The sequence below is a fragment of the Melospiza melodia genome, chromosome 3 (assembly GCF_035770615.1).
Source record: "Melospiza melodia melodia isolate bMelMel2 chromosome 3, bMelMel2.pri, whole genome shotgun sequence".
Taxonomy (NCBI): Eukaryota; Metazoa; Chordata; class Aves; order Passeriformes; family Passerellidae; genus Melospiza; species Melospiza melodia.
Genome location: NC_086196.1, coordinates 60,945,357 through 60,972,276, shown reverse-complemented (window position 1 = coordinate 60,972,276; position 26,920 = coordinate 60,945,357). Strand labels below are relative to the sequence as shown.

Genomic DNA, 26,920 nt, shown 5'->3' with positions numbered 1-26,920 from the left:
CATATCATTTACTGTCACAAAGCAACACAGGAGCACTGTACTCTGCACCTTCCATGGCACAACAATGCAGATAAGGACAACTCAAGTCATGTTTTACTAACTTCACTCAACATATGATCTGTATTTTAACTCCAGCAAGGCTGGAAAGCTTCAGGTATCCCTCTCTCCCAAATTTCCAATTCTCCTGTATATAGTGAGACCTAGGAAGGCACTGTATTAAATATGCTACATGATTTGGTTGATGTTTACTTTTGACAAATGTAAAATGATTAGTCCTAAGCTTAGATCATACAACTGTATTTAAATAAATTCATTTTCTCCTGATTTGTATTTCCCCTCTATACCTTTAAGACAGGTTAGGGTTAAAAGGAGTCAACTAAAAATCCCATCCCCACCTTTCCACAAAATACTGCCCTGTTTTAACAATCCAAACAGAGCTACTACTCAGATTTTTAAATTTTTTCAAAGTCAAAGAATAATGCATACTAACAGAGTAAAAGAAATGACTGGGGTCAGCAGTGCGAATCAAGCGTATAAATAACTGAAGCAGTTTATCCAATTTTTTCTTAATTCCATTTCATGGTGACTCTCTTCTTCAAGCTTAGCACACATCTCACATTTCAAGCTTACTAATTATGCTAAGACATCTTTTTCCTATCAGGTTTACCCATTTAGAAATTCTTTGGGTACAGAGTAAAAGAAATTGAATGTATGCCAAACAATATCTATGGTTATATCTGAAATGTTACATTCTTTACTAGAAGGTGCTCTAGAAATACGAAACATTTCTGCTACCACTGTAACAGCTATACAATTTTCCAAAGAAATATTTAGCTGCAAGCTTGACTGTGTAATGGAAGTTAAAGATGAAGCTTGACTACTTTCAAACTCTAGTCAGTGAGGGCCATTTTTTGTAGCAAGCAGTCCATGTACTTCAAAGCACAAAGATGTGAATACAGCAGCAAATTCTAACTTAATGAAGCAACAGATTGAGGCACTGGCTTCTATTAGGAGCCAATAAAGGGAATATCATATTGAAAAAAGAAATGTCTTGTGTTGTGGTAAAGAAAACTAGTTCTTAGTCATGTTTTCGAATTTCTGGAAACACTTCTTGCTGCTTTTCTAACAAAGCACTAAAACTTGTGGATTCACATCAGAAATTACAAGTGTATGAAAAATACAAACATAAAATATTTGTATCATTGATTTAGGACTGAAACGTTTATGAACACAATGCCTAATGAAGCATAATTTAGTAATTACCATACAATAGGGTACAGCAAAAAAAGCGTAACTTGAACTAGCAACATGCAAGATGCACCTGCTGAAAAGATTTCCAGAAAGGAAGCTGAAAGCTTGACTAAGAATCAAACCAGCAGTTAATTAACAGCAAAATCTATTTAGGCAGGAACGCTGATTTTTGCCAGCTCATGCTTACAATAGGAGTCATTACTGCCAGACGTGGCAGCAATAACAGACAAGTTGTAAAGAGCTCCCAAGATTTACAAAAACTGAGAGAAAAGGAAATTGTACTATTCAATAAGTCTGAGACACAAAAACCTGCCAATTTTGTAAGGTCCAAAAACTGTGTGTGATTTAAGCATGACAAAATAAAATCTGCTCAACAAAGGAGGAAGGTTAAGATATGCAAAAATATTAAGTAACTCTATAGTCAGATACCTGAGTTCAGGCAATAGGTGAATAATCTGACACTTCTAGATTCAAATGATAAATAGACATTAATATGTACTATGTTTCTTTTTCACTCCTTATTAGATCTTTTCAATTCAGGAACATAAAAAATACTATCAAAATTTCAAAATTTCATAACAGCCTAGCACAGAGTTAAGCATACGTATTGAAAATAGAGATGCGGTTCTAGCAATACTGACTTTCTGCTACTACAATGAAGATTAAAAATTTCTAATTTTTTACTCATCAAGAATCCAGTAATTAAAAAAGGTGTTTTACTTCAACCTAAAAACAAGACCAAACTATGAGTGGAAGCCCCTAAAACTCAGACAATTCTTGGGTTATCGGGCTGAGTTATTTTTTCAGTTTCAGTAACACTGATCTAGTACTTTGCACAACATGAATATAAATATTGCACAGCTGGATTAAGGGACAGATACCCACCTCTAGAAGTTCCAATTACATGTTCAGATAGAATTCCTATGATTTTGATTCACAAATCCATGAAAATTCTAACCATATTTTAACTTCTTCCAATTTTGCAATTGCATCTCTCCACCAAACCATCCAGTGCTGCACTTACCTTTAGCTTCACACACTACTGAAAAAGCTGAAATCCATTTCCTGTACCTCTCTTTCCATTGCTGATAGAACATAGCACAAATTAAGCCTTCCAGGGTCATAATCAAATGGAATAAAATAGACTGCATTTTTGGGGGGTGATGTAAGTAGAAAGTCTAGTCTTATCCTCTTCTCTATTTAAATTTTTGTTCTTACTCTGTAATAGTTCATTCTGTGACTGTTCCCAGAGGTTCCAATTAAAATTGAATTCTTGAGGTACAGGTGCTGTTTCCATGAATGCAGAATTTCTGCCTGAAAGATTCTACTTTATCAAGTGGCATTTCAAAAGGTACTCAAACAATGTCCCTACCTGAAGTTGATACTAGAACTTCCATAAACCTAATGGGAGCAGAGATAGGTTAATAAAGAGTACTTTTGAAAAATTTAACTTATCACTGTCCTGTATTTAATCACTCAAATTTCACAGTTTAGTGTATTGAAAAAATAAATGCTGCAGCACTCTTGAAAGATGTGGTGTCATTAAGGGAGATACTCTCGCCATAATTTACATGTTTTTACTTACCAGCCTATATCCTGACCAAAAGAATAAACATCAAAAAGCCTCCCAAACCCACACTACTTTACTGCATTTGTATTCTAGATGCATGGGAAGTCTGAAGTAACTATGTCTTCAACATCTAAAGAGCATATTTATTTGAAGCACTTCAATACGTAGCGTTGCACTTGTTCTGTATCTGGACACTCTGAGGCATTGATAACACATGGTCAGCACTGAATTGGAGACAGAATGTTGTGAAGTACTTTGCAGAAGTACAATTAACTTGAAATTACTTCAGAGAAGCTCTTGAACATTTTAGAGTCTGTTGCTTCTACAGGGTTTAAGTAAAGTCAGGTATTCCTTATTGGAATAAGTAGATGGTGTGAAGAGGAGGCAAAGACAGCTGAAGAGGGTAGCTAACTTCAAGCTCTTCTGCAGTATTTATCAACCCTTATCTGCAAGCTAAGAACTAGTCTGGAGCAAAAGAACAGCAATTTTGTGGTTGTACAGAAGAGCTTAGTGAACTTTTTTGGATCTACATGAACACACTGGGCAGTTACAGGCAAAGGGCTGCATGTATCTGTGCGGTATGCAGCTCACTCTTGCCATACACTTAGCACTTCTTGCCAACAACTTATCTCAGTAATATCTTGTGAGCACTGTTCCCATGTTTAATGTATAAAAAAAGTACAAAAGATAGTCAAAATAAGGAATGCTAGTCTCCCTGCCGTATTATCTGGTTGCTTTTGCAGTTTGTTTCATCTTTGCACAAATGTGGGTGAAAGCTCAGTGAATTTAGTTTGATAATAAATTTAGAAAACAGAAGCACTTGGTCAAACAATAAGGCAAACTGACATTACCCTTTGCTCCAGTTCTGGCCTAATTAATCCAATTTATGTCAAACTTGATCATTTTTCCCCCAAGGGATGGGTGTCATTTTTTAGGAATGGTATTATCAAATTTAGTGTCCCATTGAAACTCCAAACCACAAGCCGCTCCCTCTCTTCCCTTCCCCTAGTGGGGAGGAGAACTGGAGGCACAAAGGTAAAGATCTCAGGCTGAGATAACAACAATTTACTGGAAACAGCAATGAGATAAGAGAAGGAACATTAACAGTGACAATATTAGTAACAAAAATGTACCAGAGATAGGAAAGTGGTTCACATGCAAAATGCTCAGAACTGGCATTACCCAACCACTCTCTCTGCCAGACTTTCTTGACTGGAAGACAACCCCTTCTCCCTGGAGGAGTGTCCCTTTCCCCCACCCCTGGCTATGAGGTGAGATGGTGCAGAATAACCTCATGTAACCTGCACAAAGTAACCCTGTCCTGGCAGAACCAGAACTATGGGGAAGCCAGGAAATGCAGAAGCAAAGAAGACTTCATGATCATGTATTTACAAACTTGTTGATAGTTCAGAAAGTCTGAAAAACCTGCTAAGATAGGGAGGTTCTGTGAATAAATCATACTGTACTGCAAACAGAATATTTCATCCCTTCAGGACTTGTTGCCCTTCTCCCCTGATATATGTAAGAAAGGAATGCTTTCACAAATGTAAGGGTCTCTCCTGCAGTGTGTCTCAAATGATTTTTTTTTTAAAAAAGGAAGACTGGTTTCTTCCATCTAGAAAAAAATTATCAAAAAAGTAATTTAAAGAGTTACTAACCTTTTTCATTGTGTGGATTTCTTTTTTCTGAAATAAAAGAAAAAGGAAACGATGGTCAAGAGAAATAGTCTTTTGAAATTTTCCCTCTGCTTCAACACATTTGAATAAATAACCTGCCATTTTAAAAGAGAAAAAAGAGGAGCTAGTTTTCACATCCCTTCTCTGGAGTGCCTGAAACAGTGAAAAACATCTTTCAACACCTTACTTGCCTAAAATCTTGCTACCTGTGGTGGTTCAATTTACAGAAACAGGAGTACATATCTTTCTATATCAGTAGGTAGCTATAAACCCAGTATAGAAAAATATGCTAAAGCTATTTCAGTAACATCAAGGAAAAAAAAGAAAAAATAGAAAACCACTTTTATGTTGCAATGATGACACTGAGAGGTTTTGAATTATGATCCAACAAAGCTGGAGTAGTTTTAATACTACTTGTTGAAGGAACCATAGTTAAGATCTAAATAAGATAAACTTGTCTTTTTCCACAGCACCTTCTACAGTACCTTTATTCCAACCACTAGCAGCTCTTTAAGTTACTAAAACTCTTACAAAGACTTATGTCATTAAAATAAACAGGCTCTAAGGAACATCTTGAAAAATTAAAAACATAAGCTCTCCCACCTCCACCCCGCCAATCACATAAGGTCTCATCTTAAAATTTACAGCAGAGAAAAATTAACTTTATCAGAGGTAATGGCATTTCAGAAAAACTGCAGAGTAGAAGCCAAGAACTTTTCTTTTCTTTAAAAAGAAACAAAATTACAAACAAACAAAAAAAATCCAAACCAGTAAAAACCAAAAGAAAAAATGCTCTGTCTAATGCCTGGTCTGCTGGCTGTGAAGTGCCGGGTACTCTGCTAAACTCAGCAAATGAGGGCTGGGCTGCTTTGATGTCACAGAATCAGAACACCTGCATTGCTGAGTACACAAACACAACTACTTACAGTGGATGTAACAGTCCTACTGAGTCAAATCAAAGACTTGTTTGTGAATGTGGACAGTAGGGAAAGAGTACAAGAAATGACTTATACTTTCTTCAATATACCATTTCCAGAGACCCGTGCCTTTGGAAAACAGCCAGAGAAATACATTTTGCTGAACAACCTTTTAGCAATCTTTATTTCCCAGGTGTTTGTTTAATGAAGTGATGTTGAACCTTAGATCTGAAATCTAAGTCAAAATTCTTTTTTTTGTTGTTGTTTTAAAAATGCAAAATAAGCTTTGAAGTTAAAAAAAAAATGCTGGACCTTTTAAAATTTTATCTGTTGCCCCAAGGCAGTTAAAAACCATGAGCTATGACAGCACCTTAATTATAATTAAAATTAAGTTTACAATACTAAGTAATACAAAAAATTTGATTCAGAAGGGCAAAGCTAGAAGCTGCTAACAGGACAAGGTCAAAAACAATTCTTAAGATTTTACACAATAGCAATGACCTTACAATAGGAAAATAATATGAAGTAATCAGAACAGCCCACCAATGACTTACTGATGATTTAATGTTCAAGGGCTGCAAGTTAGAGGAAATGAAACGAGGTGTTCTATACCAACTTTTAAATTTTTTTATCCATTCTATATATCAGAAGTTATTACACAATAAATCCTACAAAATTCCAAATTACAATTCAGACTTATGTGTTGTGGAAACCACATCATCCATACAGGAGCTGAGATGGCAATGGGGCTCTGTAGTACAAGGATGTACCTAAATTCCTGAACTTCAGGAATTAAGTTTGATGGGTACATTTACACAAGAGCTTCTTGATTAGCAAATAAAGGAAGCACTAAAGTGAGGAAAATCTGATTACATATACACACTGAAGGAAAAGAAACCCATGCACAAATCCTAAGGGAGATGCCAACAATGTGGTTTCAATAATCTAAGGGAAACACAAAACCTTTTACTGCACTTACCAGCAAAGCATTTGGAACAGAGATTCATAGTCTTGCTGGACCTGGGGCAAAAAATAAAAAAAATAGAGCTAAAAAATTCATTATATTTCTAATCAATACAGGGAAGTTTTGGGGGCAATGAAGCAAGGGTACAGAGAAGGTAAGAACTTAAATGGCTAGGAATCAAAGGTAAGTGGCTAGAAGTGGCTGAACTAGAAACAAGAATATAGAAGACTTTGTATGGTAACCTCTTTCCAAGAGTTTCCAAAATATGACTTCTACACATTTATCTCATATATGAAAACAAACTTACTTTACCATTCAATATATATGTTACACATTCATCATTCAAATCTTTGTATTGCAATGTGATAATAATGATAGATAGGAAGCACCAATACATTCCATTTGAATAGCAGACTCCCCTTGGCAACAGTTCTGCAGTCCTGACAAATCCTGAATACAATACAGCAATGGAAAAATTAAAGTATTGTACTTATAAGGACACAGACAGATGTGCTCTTGGAAGTCTAGATGGAATGGCTTAACTAGTTATTACATCAAGCTGTTCATTACTACCCTCAGCTGTATTCAGCAGTCATTTCAAAGAACCTGGCTGACTTTGCACCGACATGGACTAGGATAGTTCACATGGTCCACAAGGGTGGCTCAGCTTTGAGGGCAGCAACCTTCAGCTGAGAGAAAAACAGCAGGAGAACACAGCAATATCTTAAGCCTCCCAGATGCCTACGAAGTGCATATGCAATTATGCCACAGGTGTTTAAACCTCAGAGAGTCAGTGGCCTTACCAAGAAAAAATTTAAAATTTAAGGTTATAAGATCTCTCTAAGGCTCCAATGAAAATACCCAAAGCAATACACTATGTTAACCCCAGTTTACAAAAGTTCTCTTCTAACATCACATCTCCTTTACAAAGTGAACCTGGAGAATATTCTCTAAAATTCTCTGTGTTGGATTGTCTTTAGGTAAGAATGAACTGGTTTCTGTGCACACTGCCCAATATTTGATTTGTTCAGCATTCCTGAATCAACTCTGCCATGATCTACAGGCATTAACACCATCCTGGGCAAGTCTGAAAGCACCCATTAACAGGCAAGGTTGCACCAAAACTGTCCATGCCCATAAGATCTTTTTTCCTCCCCAGAGCAGCCTCCAGCTGGAACACAATTTAGCCAATTTAGTTGCACATTTCTCTCTAGAAAAATACATACAAAGAAACAACTGAGACTACCAAAACAGTTGTTTTCTACCTCCAACCAAACAGGAAAGGAATTTTGAGAGGAGATCTGAGTCTAACAACACATCAATCATAAAAACTTGCTTATTACCTTGAGACAAAAAAATTTGACAACTTTTTCAAAGCAATTGTATCATAAATGAACACATATCAGAATTACAGATTCTCCCTGCCTGAATTTGCAGATGGTTATTTTAAATTACTTTCTAGTAACAAAGTAAACCCAGAACTGGTCAATCATATCTTGATATCAGTCACACCAAACATTACAGATGCTTTTCAATTCATGCCCATCTGAAAGCTGGTTTACATCAGGCTCAAAAATTCTATAAGAACACATACCACTAGAGATTTGAGACATAACCATTTGCCAGCTACAGCAAGAGCCACAGACACATGAAAGCTAGTTTTAAATGCAAACAGTATGCGTACAGGAGAAAAGTTAATTCCCAAGAAAAGAAAAGCAAAACAGCATTTGTAGCCACAGAAATATCTCTTCAGATTGGTAGATACCCAAAGATTCAATGTGTTGATGGTCTACACAGATTATCTACCTTCAAGAGAACTGCAATTAAAAACAGCATGGTGAGTGCACACCTCCAGCATCAGCGTGCTGCAGTTCAGTACTCACTGCTTATGGGTTAGACCTTCTGGAGCAGCTCAATATGCCAGGCAGGACCTTCTCTGCAAAGCCATTAAACCCCAGGGGCAGCAAAGAAAAAGAAAGGCAGAGTTCAGCTGGTTCATACTGATGACATTGGAATGGGAATGACAAATGTTTTCAGTGGTATAATCAACCATCTCAGCTGTTAAATATCAATCCAAAGCCTCATATAATATTTACTTATCAGCACACAAACAATGGAAAACACAGACACAAACACAACACAGAGCTCTGTGAAAAAGAGTAAAAAAGGCTGCCACGTACATCTAACACACAAAACTCCATGAAATTTTCTGAAAGGACAGCACTATTGGACAAGTGACCTTGTAAGCCAAGTAACACTGTTATAGTTTCAAGGATCACTTTCCCTTAGATCCTTGTATACCCCTTTTCAAGGCATCCAAGGCAGTCTGAGGCTGCTACACGGATGAGAACCCAAACCTTGAGTGGATTTTTTAAGAGTTTCTTTTACATAGCCACTTATGTGACAGCACATACACACAGCAGCACTAAACTAGAACTAAGAAAAAAGACAGTATCAGCATTGATCAACAATCAGCTTCTTTATGAAAATGCAATATTTATTTAGAGCAAAAGTTTTATAAAGAAAATGCATTACGCAGTTTGTGTACATCAAATTTTGTAGGTCAGTGTATAACAAGTAAAATGTTTGACAGCCTTTTGCTATACTGCAAATCCCTCCTCCCACTGCCAGGATCTCCTCTTTTCAGCAGGCAAGGGTTCACTCACCAGACTTAAAACTGAGCAAACCTGCATACTGGTGTTCTCTCGTGAAGCACATGTTAACCACATCACTGGTTTAATTATTTCTCAGTGACTACAGAACTCACCAGAAGCTCATAGTGCCAGGGAGGAACACAAAAATGTAAAATTTCTTTGTTCCCCACAGCCGTCTCAAATATACCATACATCTGCAATCTGTTATTTCTAGGAACAATTTGATGTGAAACACTAAAAGTTCTGAAATATCAGCCTTAATCACAACACAGCCTTCTGTTTCCACTTCATAGGAAAAAGAGGGTCATGGATGACTTTTAGGGAAGGCAACACAATTCCTGTTTCTAGGAACACATAACAATATCATGACTGTAGTGGTGTATAAGGCACAGCAAAGCTAGAACTCTAAGCTAGCCCTGGCAATGAGAATTGTGTGGTTTAGACTGCAAGTCTTTAGGCTGACACACAGCACTTCTACACCCTTCTGACACAGCTGGCTTGGGATATGCTTCTGAATCACATATCACCAGTTTTTAACTGCACATATTATAGCAATTCCTAGATTTCCCTCATGAAAAGTCAGCTCCATGCTGAACAGCACCTCATCCAGCATTACTCAGAGCATACATTTTATATGTACAATATCCCTAGAAAGCAATTTTTATACAGAAAATTTATAATCTCTACTTGTACATAATTTAAGCTGGCATTCAGAAAGACATTCGTATTTATAGATAAATCAAGTCAAATAGAGTGGCATTATCGCTGAGGCAGAATTTATAGTTAAACCCTCTTTGGAGGTACTTCCATTTGTCAAAAAGAAACCAATTTAACTAAAGTGTAACACAAAATCATTATGTAGATTGGAAACCGCAAGGTGAAGCAAGCTCAGAAGGTCAAGTGGCAGACTAAGTGAGGATACTTCAAGCCCAGAGGCTACAGAATGATTGCATGCAACAGTTCTGCAGGGTTTGGTCTGAAAATAGTGAGGGTATTAAAATTGCCTCTGCTGCCAAAGGAAAAAACCTTCTCCCTTAACAACATGGCCACGAAAGCAGTAGCAATGACACAGGGACTTTGAAAGAGAAGAAATTTACAGAAATGGGAAATCCTGGAAGTTCTAACGTGTTTATACTTTAAGCAGGAAATAAATTGCATGTAAGGGTAAAAATAAAATGTGTATTTGAGACTCTCCAAACCATCATCTCTCACTTGTGCTGTTGTGCTACAACTTGCCACGGCAAAGGGAACTACTTGAGCATCAGACAGACATGCACACAGACCACTGTAAGGTCCCAACCTCAGGGAGATGCACATCTGCATCTCCACTTAAAGGTGCATAATGCAAACTGAGAGCCAGCAATGGGTGTTAAATAGCAAAAATCACATACTTCAAATCCTATATGTGCTCATATTGTGTACTACCATTGATATATAACTGAGAAAACTAAAGAGATCGCGTACCTGATTCCATTTTCATATGGTATTTCCATTACATTCTTATAAAGGTGTGAAGTGGCTTTATCTGCTCCAAGAAGAGCACTTGATCTTATTAACTCAATTTTGTGCTCTATCCTGTCAATTGTTCCTTTTATTCCCTGCCATTTTACAGTATATCACAGCAAGGTACATCCAAATCAATGCATATTCTACTCTGTCTTTACTGGCAGTTTGGTTTTCCTTCTCCCTCCTCTTCCAATAAATGACTACCAATACAAAACCACATTCAGAGAATGCAAGTGAATTCTAGCCCTAAATCTCAAAGAAACAACTGCTAGATGCACAGCAGCTGATCAGAATAAACATAATCAAAAGACAATCTCACTGAAGATTCAAGAACAAGTCACATGTGGAAATTTTGTGCAGTCAAAGAGAGTTAAAAAGAAGTACACCAAAACTTGACTGATCTCAAGATACTCAGACTCCAAAAACAAACTTCTGCCAAGAAACTCAGACAGGCACACCTAATAAATAATGAAGGGTTTGGTAACAGAATCCTCCATTTTCCAGCAGATGGTCAGGTGCTTCATAACTTCCCCACCCCATCTTTAGGACAAAAAACAAAAGGAGACCAGAAACACTAAATCTAATACTAGCTTTACTCTACACAAGTGCCAAGGGGCAGTACAAAATGCTCAGTTTCACATGTATTAGCACACCACCTAGACTTTTTAAGGTAATGGTGAGCTAGTACTATTAGTGCAGATGTTCACCAATGAGAAGAATTGTGCAGCTGCCTCAAAGTAAAAATTCTACTACATACAGGTACGTATTGTCAATGCCTGAAAAACAACACTAGAATAATCACAATTCTTTAAACTAATTTTTGTTCATGTGTCTTTTGATGATGGAAGAATAAGGATTTTGGAGAAAAAATGCTTTCATGCAGCATATGTGCATTAGACATTTAGTTTTAAAGACAAAAAACCACAGATGCTAATTAAGTATGACTATAAAATCCCAGGTTCTGCATTTTTATTGGAAAAAAGCCTTCCAGCACATCTAGTAGTGGTTTCTTACGATTCAGAAGTTGCTATGACTTGGTAGCAGGAAAACGTATCTACTTCCGTGTCCCTGTAATTGCACTGGTGATTAAATGCAGCATGTTAAATGCTTCTTGGTCCCCTTCCAGCACAGCAATTACAGCAGGATCACAGTGCCACAGTACAAATGTGTATCAGCCCCTGAATGATACCTGTCCAACATTGTCAGGGGCCCTATGTTTGAGAAAGATTAACATAGTATGAATCATGTAATTAATTAGTTAAAACTACAAAGATACTCCCTATATGCTCAGCACATACTGTATCATGCATTTTGCAACTTGGGACGACTATACTCATGTTAAATCAATGTATTTATACTACTGTAGTTAATGATCTGTCACCATTTCCATTAGAAAGCAATTTTCAAAGCCTTAGACCTCTGCTAAGAATTCACTGTGAGCTGAATCCTGGCACAGGGCAAAAGCAAAACCATAGCAGACACATTTACTTTCATCCAAATAAATTAGAAGGATTATTTATTATTAAAAGAAAATCGATCCAATTCTGTATTTCCCTGACACTTTTCATCATTCATTCAGAGCATCTAATGCTTCACCTTGTACAGGAGGGAGGTTAATTAGGCTGTGTTAATAAGATCCTCCGTTGCTCTTTGAAAGATCTACATATCTTGTACATTACCTTCTGAAAAAAGCCATTTTACTTTTTTAAATCAGATGTCACCTCACTGATTTCATATATGCTGTATATTTGATATTTATAGGTCCTTTGTAATTTATAATCTTGTTAAGGGAATATAGGCAAATTTTTTGGGGCAGTTTAAACAATTATTAATATTTTTAAACTGAGGTAATTCAATCATTCTTCATAAATGATGCATGCCAAATTCCTTTCAAATGAATGAGCAGAAGCGGAGCGTGGCAACCTCAGGTGGACCTACAGAGAACTCTGCAATGAGAAAGTCCCATGCATTCAGAAACACATTTTTAAGTGAACTAAGATCTGAAATTAAATATTGCATGAATGCACTCAAAATCTTCTTCATCATCTGTTATATACCTATATGCTCAGGGTTAAGAACTTCAATTCAAAAAGTGTTGTCAGTAACATTTTTATGATTACAGCTACTATAGGCGGTTGTGCTTTAAAAACATCAGTATTCTGGCGTTGGACTTCTTATTTTCACTACAAACAACTTGAATGTTGCTTATCTGAAGATTTTTATTAAGCTGCTGAAAATGATGCTTCAATCAGTGAACCACATGTGCTTACCTCAATTTGAACTGAAATGAAGGGCAAACTTTATGAACTTTACAGTGTACTAGTGGAATGTCCTTCTGGCAGCTTTTCACACTCAAAAGATATGTTGGTATGCTGATATCTCAATGAAGTAGTTGGATCCTAGTTTATTTTTTCCAATGGTTAGACTAAAGCATCCTTTTTAAACTCCATGACTGAAAGACTTTTTATGCTTTAAATACATAAAGACACTGAAGTGCTCAGTTGAAAATTAGTCCAGAAAAGAGCATAAAAACACAAGTGCTAAGATGGGAGAATGCAGAAAATAGTGCAGTACCTGAGTCTTACAAAACACACAAAAACACTGATAGAGTTTTCACGAAAGCCTTCTCCAACAATTCTTAAAATAAACTGCAAAAGAATCCAGTGCATTTAAACGAGCCAAGACAGACTGTAAGAACTTCGATCTGATACATCTGGGTTTCTAGCTGAGCTTACAACGTTGTTGCCCTCCAGTCAAAGCTAAATGGTTCATATTCCCATGAATACACAACTCTATGCTTTTAAAAAAACAATCTCAGCAGCAAAATCATATACCAAACATTGCTCTGAGAACTCTTCAAAAATCTTTCTCAAGATGTGTAGCCTACTATTTAAAGGACAATTAAATGTTTGGAATTCTAAGAGTTGAAGAAGCCTTTAGTGAAGTAGGAATAAAACTTGAAAGTTGTGAGCTACACACCTTCCACCAATTCCTCAAGGATATTATTTTGCTGTATATTGCAGGTAATAACTAACATTGCCCTATGACAACACAATCATCCTCCTGAGATTTACAATATGAGATATTAACTTTATCTTTTTCTTCAGATCAGACACTCCAATAAATGCTCTGCTGATAAGCACCACTCAAAAATTTATTCCATTTCTGCTATTCCTTGTACCACAGGAGCAGTAAATAGATACTAAATAGTAAAACATTCTTAGGAAAAAAAAAAGCAGCTGGAAGAAACCTCAAGAAAGAAACTGTTTTGTCCCTGAACTTAAAGGTATGGGTTTGAATTACATATCAAACTTTGCCAGGAAACCCTTCTAAAATACTTCCTTACCTGAACTGCCAGATTCAGCATAGAAAGTAGGAAAATGTTTGATTCTCGCTGATTTTTAACCCAGCATGTCTCTTCTGTACACAAATGGATAGCAAAGCATTACATTTTTTAAATCAAAGTTCTTTTTCTATGGCACAAGTACACTTAAGAATGCCTGCCATTATGATGGCTTAGAATGGTTAGAAAGTTTGAATTCTTGGTGTGGAGGGAGTGGGGAATAACTTTGCAAAGTATGTCCAAGACTGCAGGCTTTATGGCAAGTAACATTTAAAAGGACAAGGCATGTAAACTGGTTTTAAAATGCTGTGGCTGCTTTAGTATTAACAAATCATGCCAATAAAGTCTGGTATAAATATTGTGCCATGTGGATTCTCTCAAAAGCTAGCAGAACACCAGAATTATATAACAAAGTATTTTGTTGCAGAGCTCTACATTTCGTGTCTAACAAGTCAAATATTAATCAAGCAAAAAGGAGTTGCAAGTGTTGACCATCCTAAACATGGAGAGAGCAGGCACTTGAAGGTGCACTATATGCAAAAGATCTGACAGGATGAGTTAGAATCCCAACCATTATTTTGACTATTCATTCCTATGAGTTAAAAACACAGGAAGCTAGGTTCAGAAATAAAGCAGCCAAAACCAAGAGGACAGAGTATTCCTTGGACAAAGCAAGAAAGCATTACTAATCTGAGGGGGGTAAAGAGCTGTGTCCTGTTTGGACAAGGTTGTCCAGCAGGATCTCTCACCTGCCTAGACAACACCAAAAAGCAGCAATGAGAGATATTTTGTTAATGAGAGACAAACTCCCTTTTATGGTTCTCTGTACTCCTTGGTTATTGAATCCTTCTGGAACTGCACACCATTATAGAAGTGTGGCACTTCTCCAAGAGCAGCTGAAGAATTTGGATAACATGCCTGCAATCCTATTTACTACATTATTCATAAACACATCTGAAAGAAGGTACCAGTATGGAAGTTAGCAGGCATTTTTTCTCCTCCCCATTTAAAACAAGTTTCAGTAGTCCCCAAAAGTTTACTTGGATGCTCACCATGGGAAATTCACTTTCTTTGATCCTATTCTGCCTTATACCCAACTGTACAGTCAAGAAGCAATGGGGCTCTTACTCTGGTCACTGCTGCCTCTACACCTGACTGACTACACACAGACATTTCCAGTTCTCAGGTGAAAATGCAGCTCTGTCTCATGATCCTATTTTAGAAAACAAGAGTACTTCAGCTCCTCCTCAGGAATCTGAACTGTATTAAGATTATGCCTACACTAGGAGCAATCTGCCAGTTAACTAAACAAAACATTCCTCAAAGCAGATCTACCTACACTGTCAGAAAACAATTCCACCCTGCTGTTACAACAGCAGAAAAAGAAGACAAAGAAAGTAGGAAAAAAAAAAACACATTAAAAGTCACTTTTAAAGTTGGAATGAACCACCCAAGACTATCTTACTCTTAGCAAAAGCAGGTTTACATGTTCATGTTGGTCATCCCAGAATTGTGGCCAATTTCCAAATAGCTCTCAGGTGGACGTCTGTCCCTGATTTTCTGTCTATCAGCATGAGAGGCTTCCACCCTCAAAAGAACCATCCCAGAGTAAAGAAACAGAGTGTAACTCTCTTGCTATACTGCAGAAATGTTATGAACTAATGTTTTCACCAACACATTACACAAAGTCTTGGCTCAGAACAACACTTAGGAATGTTTAACCTTGAGAAGAGATATCCTCTCATAAGTACTTTGAGGTTTTCTAACAGCATCATTCCAACCAATACAGTATTTCTAACCGGCACAAAACTGCTTATAAAATAATTCTTTCACAATGTTTCTGTGTTAAACATTCAACTTCTAAAGCATCCGAAAAAGACTAAACAAAAAAAGGTAAAATATAGGACAACAAAGAGTTAAGGTACAAACCAACATAAACATGTTTGGTAATACCACTTGAAAAAGCAAACAAACCCTCAAAAAACCCCCAAAACACTATAAACAAGAATTTGGCTGATAATAACAAAGACTTATGCAAAGCAAGACGTGAATCTGAATATGGAAAAGGTGTGATTTTTTTCTTTCCCCCATGTGCACCCAGGCACAAACACAGGTAAAGAAATAAAACAGCAGTTATACTCTACCCACCATTAGTTCAGTGAAAAACGACATTTGATAGGCTGGGACCCAGAGTTCCATTGACAGCTCATATAAAGCAGCACCCTCTTTTCAGCAGTGTTCAATACAAAGTTGCTTTCTCAGGAGCTTCTAAGACACAGTGGACACTGGCCATGGAAAGTGTCTTCAGCCCCAAGATCCTCCACTTGCTGAAGAGGTTTGCTCTATGAAATATCCCAAATCAGTCCATTCAAAAACAATTCCAAAAGTATGGGGTGTAGGAAATCTGCACAATTAAGAAATCCAAAATTAAATGGAAGTGCTTGAGAGACTTGAGTATTTTTTTTTTAGGGGGAAGGGGAACATTATTTTGGGTTTTTTGTTTGGTTGGTTTTGAGGTTTTCTCCAGCTGTGATTAAAATATTAAACATGAAAGATTTTAAAAATCTGAAAATTTCATCTCCTCCCTGCATCTTCAACACAATTTCTAAGACCTGAACTTGACCCACAGAATGCTGCTCAATGCCATTCTTTTTTTCAAGTAAGGGATTTTGGAAAGTTAATGAGATAACAATGTTGTAGAGTTCAGTAACTGAACTGCAAGTAAATGTGCTCTTTTGCTCAAATTCTATGATTCATGTGCCCAGGAGGAATAACTGCCTTAACTCTAGTGGATAACTTAACATAGTGGATAACTAACTTTATCCACCTATGTTATCTGAAAACTCTTCTCAGTTTTACTTTGAATAGAAAAATGCTTAGAATAAATTTAACTGGGCTAAAGACTACACATTAAAAAACAGATTGTAATAAACATCCTGAGCATATGACCCAAGCCAAAATGTCCAGAATTTGTGGCTGAAAAATAAGAAACAACTTTAAAATAATGTAATGCACCACAATGTCTGTCTTGCACTTTCCAGCATTCTGAATGCAAATGCATGATCTCCAAGAGCAATTACAACAAAAATAGTACTCCTTGTTTTTTCAGAAAGAAAAAGCATTTAAATACCCCCCTACAATTCCAGAAAGAGAAAAAAGGTTATTCACTAAATGCAGATTTTAAACCTGCCTATCACTGATATAGTATGAAATACTAAAATATTATTAAATCTTCTCATTACCTACAGTTAGCTTATAGGTCTGGCCGCTGGTCTTTCTGTAATTGTAGCCATACAATTTGGTTCTACTATAGAAGAATTAAGTTTATTAAGTTACTTTTTCAAAACACAGATTAAGCGTATTCCATGCATTCTTTTAGTAGTCAGTATTCCAGTCTTTGCTATTTTCTTTTATCACATATTAATTCAAGTTAACATGCACCTGACTCATTGAATAAAACTGACATACTACTAGTCTATGTTTGTTAATTTCTTACAGACAAAAATTGAAACTCTTCAAACAAACACCCGACAAAAGAAGAACTCTCTGTTATGGGAAAGCTTACAGCATAAACCTTTCCATGTTTAACTTTCTCTGTAAATAATGCAACAAAAGGAAATAATTAAATAAAAGTATTTTGAGTCTTAATATGTAAATGTTAATAATTATAGAGATGCTTTTCTTTTTTTCTTTTAAATCAACACCTTTCCATTCTCTTTTGCGGTAGTATGGTCACTGCTACTGTCACAGCATTGATCAGGGAGTCAACAGCATGGAGTATCTTCCATAAGAACTGAAACACAATGAGCACAGTACACAAAAAACAACCAGACAGAATCAGTGCTGAACTGAATCTATCAGACAAGTGTCACAATGTCATAATGGAACACTGGCATTTTTATGTTAGATTATTCTGAGATTTTTATTTTTGCATCTTTCAACTTCCTATACCTTTTCAAAATATTACATAAAATTACATTTCTCAAAATTCTAAAATGAAGAAACAGCATTTTTTTCCACATACTCAGATATGGTGGTTAACACAGCTATCCCAGCAAAACACTATTAATTAAAATATCCAAGTGCTGGGGATCTTGTCAGAATCCTAAATTGTTTTGTTTCTGACTGTGACCAAAAACTGTTCTCTGTGCATGTTCAACTGCAGCATGCCTGAAAATCAATCCCTTATATTCCACTATTGTTGTGGTGTGCTGTGATGTCCCATTTTGGCCTTCCAGGTCACTTTCCCAGGTGTGCCTATACCTCTCTCCCTTCCCCCTTGCCCCCATGCTGAGTGAGTCCTGTCAATCAGGCTAAACGTTCCAGCAAGGCGTCGTGTGGTTGGTCAAGTTCAAAGGATGCCCCTATGCCCAGAGGTCATTGGCCTGTCTGGGTGTCATCTTCCCCTGAGACCCTGCCCCTCTCACCTGGTTGGTGGCTCACCTGTACCTCCCCTCCCCCTGTCCCTGAGCTTAAAAAGGTGATCAGAGCATGCGGTCTGGATTCTGTTGGAGCAGTTGCTCACGTTCAGACCTCTGTAACCATGGAATAAACCTCTGGACATTAAACCCTCCAGCAGAATCCATCTCCTTTTTCTCTTCACCATCTACTGAAGCTATTCCTCCTGAGGTAACGGGGTCCCTTACAAGCCTGGACTTGCTCAGTGCCCAGCTGCAACCACCAGCAAGCCGAGGTATCTCTGCGGTGATACACCGCAGTTGCTGCCTTTGGCCCAGCAGCGAGGGTCAGACTGGCCCAGGCACAATCTAACTGGTAATATTGGGAGCCTTTTTTTTTTTCCAATACACTATGAGCATCTGTACCCATTGAAGTACAGAAAGGATCGGTGAAAAGAACAGATTCACAGATACATTTTAAGAATCTTTCTCCATACAGCCTGTCATCTCAGGCTTAAAGGACTCACTGAAATTTAAACTAACACTCACCACTGTAAATGCAGCTGCTGTTATCCCTGACACAGAACAAATTATTCCTTATGCTGTCAATCAGCACTGCTCACCATCCAACAACCTACTACAAGCACATTCTAATAACTTTTGCATGGGCCAACTTCCAGCTACCCCCATCATACCTGGGCATTTGTTAAATCATTCCTAGCATTTGTTAAATTGGAACCAATGGCATGAACATCAAACTCTGTTATTTACACAATTACTACCTGAGAAGACAGTCAGATCTACAACAAACATACTCTCTAATCAGAAGTTTAATATTTATTTTCTTAAAGGTATTATGGTGCATTGGGTGCAAAAGAAATAATGCAGGTGTTGTGATATGTAGGCAACTACAGCCAACTTCAAAAGTATCTTGCACATATAATTCCTAAAATCACTTATTTTCCGGAGAGATGTTTATGGTATGAGCTCGGCTTGTGTTAAATCAAAAGCATTTCTAAGAGAGACCTGTGTCCCACAGTGTTCATAATACAGGAGGTTATTTATCAGTAAATATTCCGCCTGGTTTTTTTGAGCACATCCTATGAAGAACAGGCAAATTGTTCCAGTGTATCTAATTCACCTACTAAGAGAAAATGGACCAGACTCCAAATCTCAAGTTAGTTATTGGCAAGAGTTTAGTTATTTTTTAAAGTCTGGAGAATTTTAAAAAATTTAAAATATCAGATATGGCAATAAAAAAGCAGCAAAGGAAGTTGGGGAGAGACTGCTCATCTTTTATTAGATGGTGCTCACTTCCCCTTAGCCTTCACACTTAACCAAGGTCAGAAAATTAAATTTACAGTTTGTTCAATAAAAAAATGTTAATGACTCAATATACTTTCAAATATACAATTGGTCTAAAATCCATGGATTGTACCCAGCACCTTTAAAATGATGTGGCATCACAGAAAATACCCACAGAGGTAGGAGTTAACGTAATGCCTATCTGCTGCATTAACAAAATCTGTACTCTGGGTCTCTGCTAGTTTGCACTGAACATTTATAATTCTCTAGGTACTCTAACATCTGTGAAACATTTTACAACTCAAACTATCAGCACACATGGGCTTCTGCTGTTGTAAACACTGAATCAGCTGAACTACTAAAAACACTAAAAAGAATTTAATGTATAAAGGAAATGCATTACAGAAGCAGGCTACCACACTCCAGTACCAAGGGGTGAGTCACAACAGGACCCAGAGCAAGTTCTGAAGACCTTCCCTGAGCTCTACAAAACCCAAATTAAATACATAACCTGCTTACACTTGCATTGCAAGGTTCCAGCGAATACCATCTGCAGTGGGCACTACCAGATGACAATTCTGACTGCAAATGCCCATGTCTGCAAATAAATCTCTAGGGAAGAAATACAACTCACTAAAATTAGCATTCAGTAATCAAATACATTTATTGATGTGGTAGTCTTCTGTGTTATTAGAAGGGGAAATGCTGAATACTGTATTAAATGAAACTGGATCAATATTATAACTTAGCATATTACAAGATTCAATATCATGTAAGCAAAACAACCCAGGAAACTTACCCAGTATAGAAAAGAAAATATGAGCAATTACACAAGCATGTATCTGTTTGCCTCCTTTTTACACTGTATTACAAGAATCCTGGTCTATTCTTTTCTGCTTTTCTTTTTGGCACAATAAAACTAGCCAATCAGAAGGTGAGAGAATGAACACATTGAAGGTGTTATTACCAAGCAAAGATTCTATAAAAACAAATATGAACATTTACTGTATTTAAATAGAATGTGAGTCATTCACAAAATGCTTGAGAAATGCCTAAGTGAATAAAATCATAATCTTTAGTCTTCCTGCTCCCTCAGTAAAGGTTTGTGCAGGAACTCCCACTTCTGCTCTTGAGACTTTAGTAACTTCAGCAGAAGCAAAGAAGCAGGCCCACCAGATCTACTGAAAAATCTCAGTCTTTAAGTGTCTCTGTAAAGGTTAAAACAACAACGGAATAAAAGCAAGTGAGACACTTTATTTCAGTAGTCCCTTTTTAAAAAGGTAAGTAGCTTAGTATTTACAAATGGCTGGGGCTTCAGATTCCACAATTTTATTCTCCTTCAAATTTCATTTGCAAGTCATCTGAGAACTGTAATTATTGTAAAATTGTAAAAAGCAATTGTAAAATATGTAACTGTAATCATAGATAATGCTTTTGCTTTTCTATGCATCACATAAAGAATTTTGTTTCCCTATATCTTAAAAGTTTAAAAAAATGTAACACAGCTTCTTTGTTAAAGTCAGCTACAAGAGATTACATGTTCAATTTAGTAAGAAAACACTAAGGTCCATGGCTTCAATGAGATTATATAGAGAGAAATATATATTGGTATGTCACAGAATAGTCTGAGTTGGAAGGGAACCACAAGTCCAGCTCTTAAAGTGACTGGCCCGCACAGGGATTGAACTCACAATCCCGGCATTGTTACCACCATGCTCCAACCAAGATAGAAATACACATCTATAGACAGATAGATAAAATATATATTTATATGTATATTTGTATTAGTGTACTGTTAACATTGTCAGTTTGTGGCCTGTGAAATGTGCTCTCTGGAGACCTGAAATTGACTAGAAATCATAAGTTCAAGCAGTCAGCTCATGGCTTTCATAATGCAAGAGTACAAAGCAATATAAAGATATATTGCTTAAAAGTCATTTTCTCTAGACAACTTCCTAAACACACATTAAACCTTCACACATGAAATAAAATGCCTTAAAATTTTGAAATACGTTCCTCCCTGTTACAATACTCACTCTAGGGGAAAAAACTCAACAAAAAGCCACCCAAAAAACCTCAAAAATCCAAAAATCCTCTTATTTCCCCAGCTATCTTATGCTATTTTTGCTATGACAGCTTATTTTCTTACTATTTGTGAACCAGTAACCAATACTTTCCTAAAGCTTCAAGATGCAAATAGAATTCTAGCTTGCATTTGACTGCATCACCTGTCACAGTTTACCCATCAGCTACAGCAACCATCACTGTAAGCAGTTTCAGAGAAATAAAAGTTATATTCAGTTTTGTATTTTTGCTACAGTGCAAGAAAACCATAACTACACTGCAGGTTTCATTTTTCCTTTATAACACCTATACTAAAACTGGTCACACAGTGTGGGCAAGGTTTGCTCCTGTAATACAGTGTGAACATTTCATCCCAGAGCACAGTGTCCAGAAGCCTCCTTAATAATAGTGACAAAATGGTCCAAAGGAAAAAAAAAAAGTTTTTGAACTACCTGCTTCTTACCTCTGAGCTGCCAATGGGACAGACTGTCATATCTGTCTCTCCATGTTCTGCTTTTTGTTCCCTAAAGGTGTCTTATTTTGAATCATCACTTTCAGCTGGAATGGAAGTATTACATATATGGTTTAAAAAAAATCCTCTGAATTGGAATACTCAGTTGAATACTCTGGTCTTCATTCTTCAGTGAAGTTCCCTGATGTACAAAGCAATGCACTTATACATCAGGCCCAAAGGTTTTGAAAATTTTTATCTTACTATTATTCAGATGAAGGTCAGTGACAGCAGCTGTACTTCTGGCATTTATAGCATAAGAAGAATGGAAAGTATGAGTTTATAGAAGTGTCTCAAATAATTCAAAGGCTGCTTAGGGGAAGGCAAAACACCTCCAAAACCATTAGCTTTCTCCATAAAAGCTGTTTTGTATGAAAGCTTTACATTCTGTTGATACCACATGTAATTAAAAGCAGAATTTATATGGATGGAGTAATGCAGGTTTTTGCACTACTGACTCATCTTCCAAGTTCCTGAGGCTTTTGAAACTGTACTGAATCAAACATCACACCCGGCAATGTCAGAGCTTACAGCTTGTCTGGACTCACGGACTATTTCTTACCCAGTGTAGGTATCCACATCTCACTGACACTAGAGGGGTTTTTTTGGGTGCATTTATTATGACAAACACAAAAATATTCCAAAGACCTTTCAAACTCACAAGATAAAACATCAAACATACATACTAATGACAGCTATTGTCCCTGGCTCTTTGCCCTGCCACCTCTCCTCTGAATTTAACAAGGAAGTACGGGAATTTGAAAACCTGTTGATTCAGGATACTCAAACTTAAGTATATTTTAAACACCTTTTTTTTCTGTTACCATCATCTAAATTATTCCCCTCTCACCAGTCAATGTGTTCAGTAATCCTGTCTTGTCCCCTACTTCAAACAATTTTTTTGATCACTCTGATCAGGAAAAATCCTAATGCTACCAGTGCCACCAGATTCCATGAGCTACTCAAACATATTGCACAATGAGGCTGCAGAGAAACTCACGTAAGAGTTAAAATGCAACAGAGTGGACCCACTACATCTAGGATTTCCAAATTCTTCCCTCAAACTTGTAGACTGTTTTGCAGGCTGTAAACATACTCATGCAAAAATCCACAAAAGAAAAATTACTGTATCTTTTTGAAGCACAACAAATACTTGAAGGCATTTCTACCTCAAAACTGAAAATAAATCAAATGATGCAAAAATTTGGTATACTGCTATGGGGTCTATCAAAAAAATAGTCATAAATAGAATGTAAACGTAACGCTGATAAAGTATTTCTTCCAAAACAGTTTACAATCAGAAACAATAGCAGGTTACTGTGGTGTGATGCATCTTACCAAAGGGGAAAACATTTCTATTTTAGTACACACACAAAATGATCTCTGCCAGTAATTAAACACATAAAAGACTAACCAGTAAGAAGTAAAAAAACCAAAGCTTGCCTTAGGAAATTATTAAATAAGTATCATGAAACTACAATAAAAACAACTGCACTCCTGTCCACAGCCATAGAAAAACATTTCATATGGATATTAAAAAATATTACTGTCACTACCTATTAATTACTTATTTTCAGATGTGGAAACCATGGATAGAACTATAGTTAGTTAACTTATTTCATGGCATTCCTTTAAAATGTTCTGAACATTTAGTACAAGACTGAATGTGAACTACAGATTGCATACACAACAGTTTTTGCTCTGTTGTATGGCCAGCTAGGGAAAAGATTAAAATGTAAAACTGCATCATTTATTCCTACATGTAACTCTTTTCAGAGTTGTTTAAAGCTGGTTCAATATTAAACATACACACGTTTTCTAAAAGAAATGGACAACACAACAACATTTTAAAAGCACTTAGGTCAAATCATACATACGCCTATCCAGTGCTGACTCTGCCACTGAAGTAAATCACCCCACTAAGACATTCTCCACAGTTCTGGGTCTGGATTCAGTCCTACAAACCCACAATCACTGTTTGATCACATTACGCAGGTATGGACAGTAATGGAACATTTTCAAAGGCTCCCGAGTGTCAAGGGGGTTTAACACACAAGTCATTTAAATGCTTTGAAATAATTTCTTATATTTAGATTTTCAATGAAGGACACTCATTTACAAGAACTATGTTTGCTTTGTTACTCATGAAAGATAAGGAGTTTTTTGGTTTTAAACCAATCACGTTATTTTCAGGGCATCTCTAACTAGATAAAAGGCCCTCCCAGGAAATCACTCAAAACTCAAGTTGCACAAGGAAAAAAAAATACAACAGACTCAATGATTCTATATCAGAATTGAGTTGTTTCCATCAGTTTTAAGCTTTTCACTATTTCAAAGTGTACAAAAACAACCTCAGCAACAGAAACACAGAAGACTGTAATACTCTCTAGAATGAAAATACTCATTGATTTCATTATTTCTATCAATATAAAGTAATATTGTTCTATTTTCATGCTCCAAGGTGTAGTGAAAACTTCTAGCTGTTTTTCTCACAAATTTCTTTCAACACCATCCTCACTCCTCTTAATGACATAAGGGAGGGAAAACAAAGCTTGAGCTCTCTTACTGTTTGTCTCCCAAAGATGGAGTTTGATAATATCCATCCACTGCAACAAAAAGTTGTTCTGTGTTTCCTCTGAAATTGAGCTCAAATGACTCCTCACAGGTTGTATAGTGTGCAAGCAACCCTGCTCTCTGCTCTTACCTATGCAAATTTTGCTCCTCTATGTAGCAAGTCACCATGCAAATTTTGCTCCTGTAAGTACCAAATTATATATCCAGTAGAGATCATTCAGCTTTCTTCATACACACCTTCCATTCATAAATCTCCATTTATGTTTGCAATAGGATAACAAATATTTTGATTTTCAATCTCCTCTGCATTTTTACCAACTTTATACTTTTGCAGCTGAACTCATTTGTATCTCTACCAGACACAGGTATTTCCTGGTCTATGTTGTATCACACTTCTTTTACATGCTTGAGAAAGCAATTTTAGGATTTTAAACTACTCTAGTGCAAAACACACTGATTTATGAAGAGTTGATAATTCTGCATAATGTCAACTTGACAAATTGCTTTTTCCAGTTTAGGGAACTTTTTGTGCCCCTAAAGTAGAAATAAATATTTTAATGTGATTAGAGTTCCAAGTTTATGTTTAGTAGAATGTTAGTATTAATGAAAAAAGTATTTATCTTACATTTCAGTCTCTCTGTGGCAGCTCTGAAAAGCAGGACGTACATGGCTATCACTTGCAAACTGTAACAAATCACATAAAGCTCAAAGAAACAGGCAGAAGCTGTTCTTTTTTGAAAAACCCAGCATTTCCTACTTATCATCTAAGTAACGCAGCAATATAAGAAAGTGTTATTCAAGAATCTAGCAAAACATAAACAAAACCTGCTAATCTCATTTCCTCTCAGCATCTAACTAATGAGAAATGCAACTAAGTAAGCACTATGCATGCTAAACGACAGGGGGGTTAGTTAAGTGTTTAGGTCAATCATCAAATGTGCTATCAACAGCAGGAGGTCTTGTTTGGAAACAACTTTGACATAACCAAATCTGTTCAGCTAATCAGTGACCCACAAATCTAAACTCCCAAATTTAAACAGACCAATCTACATCAGGCCACTTCTGCATTTTAAATATGTAAGTTCTGTTAATTCATACTATTAATTGAAGAGAAGTACTTCAAAACTACATAAAACCCATCAGCAGCCCATACTAAGTAAATAATCAGAATCTCTCAAACATCTTAAACCTTATCCTCCTATGTCCTACTGACTCCATCAAGATTTAAAGCAAAATTGTAAAAAGCATTGGTGCTTACCATTCTGTAATGTGTTTCTTGCTGTAATAATTCAATTGCACATAAGCAGTGAGGTTTTCTCCTAAAGAGTTTTAAGCCGTTTGTGGAGAAGTTTGCAGTGTCTACATAATAAGATAGATCACACTTTGTGACTAGCCACTTGACATTTTCATTATAAATTTATAACTGAAGTCTTTATGCAAGTGCAGCAGAACTAAAATTTAATGGCAGGAGGACAGACAGAACAAGGTCACCCAAAACTATTATATTCTTTTGTTGACAAAAATAAAAATACTTAGGTTTTTCTTTTGTACTTGCAGTACTTAGAAGAAAATGCAATAAGGGAACTAAAGGAATAACCAAAATATGAACATGCTTTACCCTCCCCCTTCCTATCTCCTTTAAAGTTTTGCCATCCTAAATTTATTCTTGAATATATATGTTTGCAGACAGTCTTTCTCACATGGTGCCTTGGAAGCTGAGTCAGGAGCTCTTATTCCATTGCTCATCAGGCAAAAGCCCCTTAAGTATGACCACAGCTACTACAGAAAGCAGTGTGGAGCAGCTGTAGGGGCAGCTCACTCTTCTCCACTATGTTTGCACTGGTCATCTCGGATGGGAAGTGGAGGAAATGAGCTGCTGCACGTGCCCTTCAGTGGCTGACAGGTCAGGGAACAGCACTTTCTAAGAAGGGAGTCAGTCAGATGTGAAGCCGGGATGAGACCCTCTATGTAATGCATTGTGCCTTTCTCCTATTTCACACAGCACACTTCCCAGGTCTCAGACAACTGCATTTCAATTACCAGGGTAAAAAGAATTCAGAATGCACATTTTGCTTTAAAGTTCAAGGGTTTTAAACATCTAGTGAAAAAAAAAAGCCTTCATCCTACATCCTTCATCCCATGACAGGAGAAGGAAACCTTTATCCAGGGTGATATTTTGGCTTTTCCA

The 26,920-nt window shown here is 36.7% G+C and overlaps 1 protein-coding gene across 1 annotated transcript in view; it reads right to left on the bottom strand.

Annotated features, from left to right (window-relative positions):
* The window catches only part of ZFAND3 (zinc finger AN1-type containing 3), a 135,027-nt gene that overhangs the window by 95,075 nt on the left and 13,032 nt on the right, over positions 1-26,920 (bottom strand). Inside the window, exons 2-3 of the mRNA XM_063152002.1 lie at positions 6,394-6,434; positions 4,480-4,506 (exon numbers count right to left, since the gene is read on the bottom strand). Coding sequence (XP_063008072.1) covers positions 4,480-4,506; positions 6,394-6,434 — 68 coding nt within the window. The remainder of the gene's footprint in view (positions 1-4,479; positions 4,507-6,393; positions 6,435-26,920) is intronic.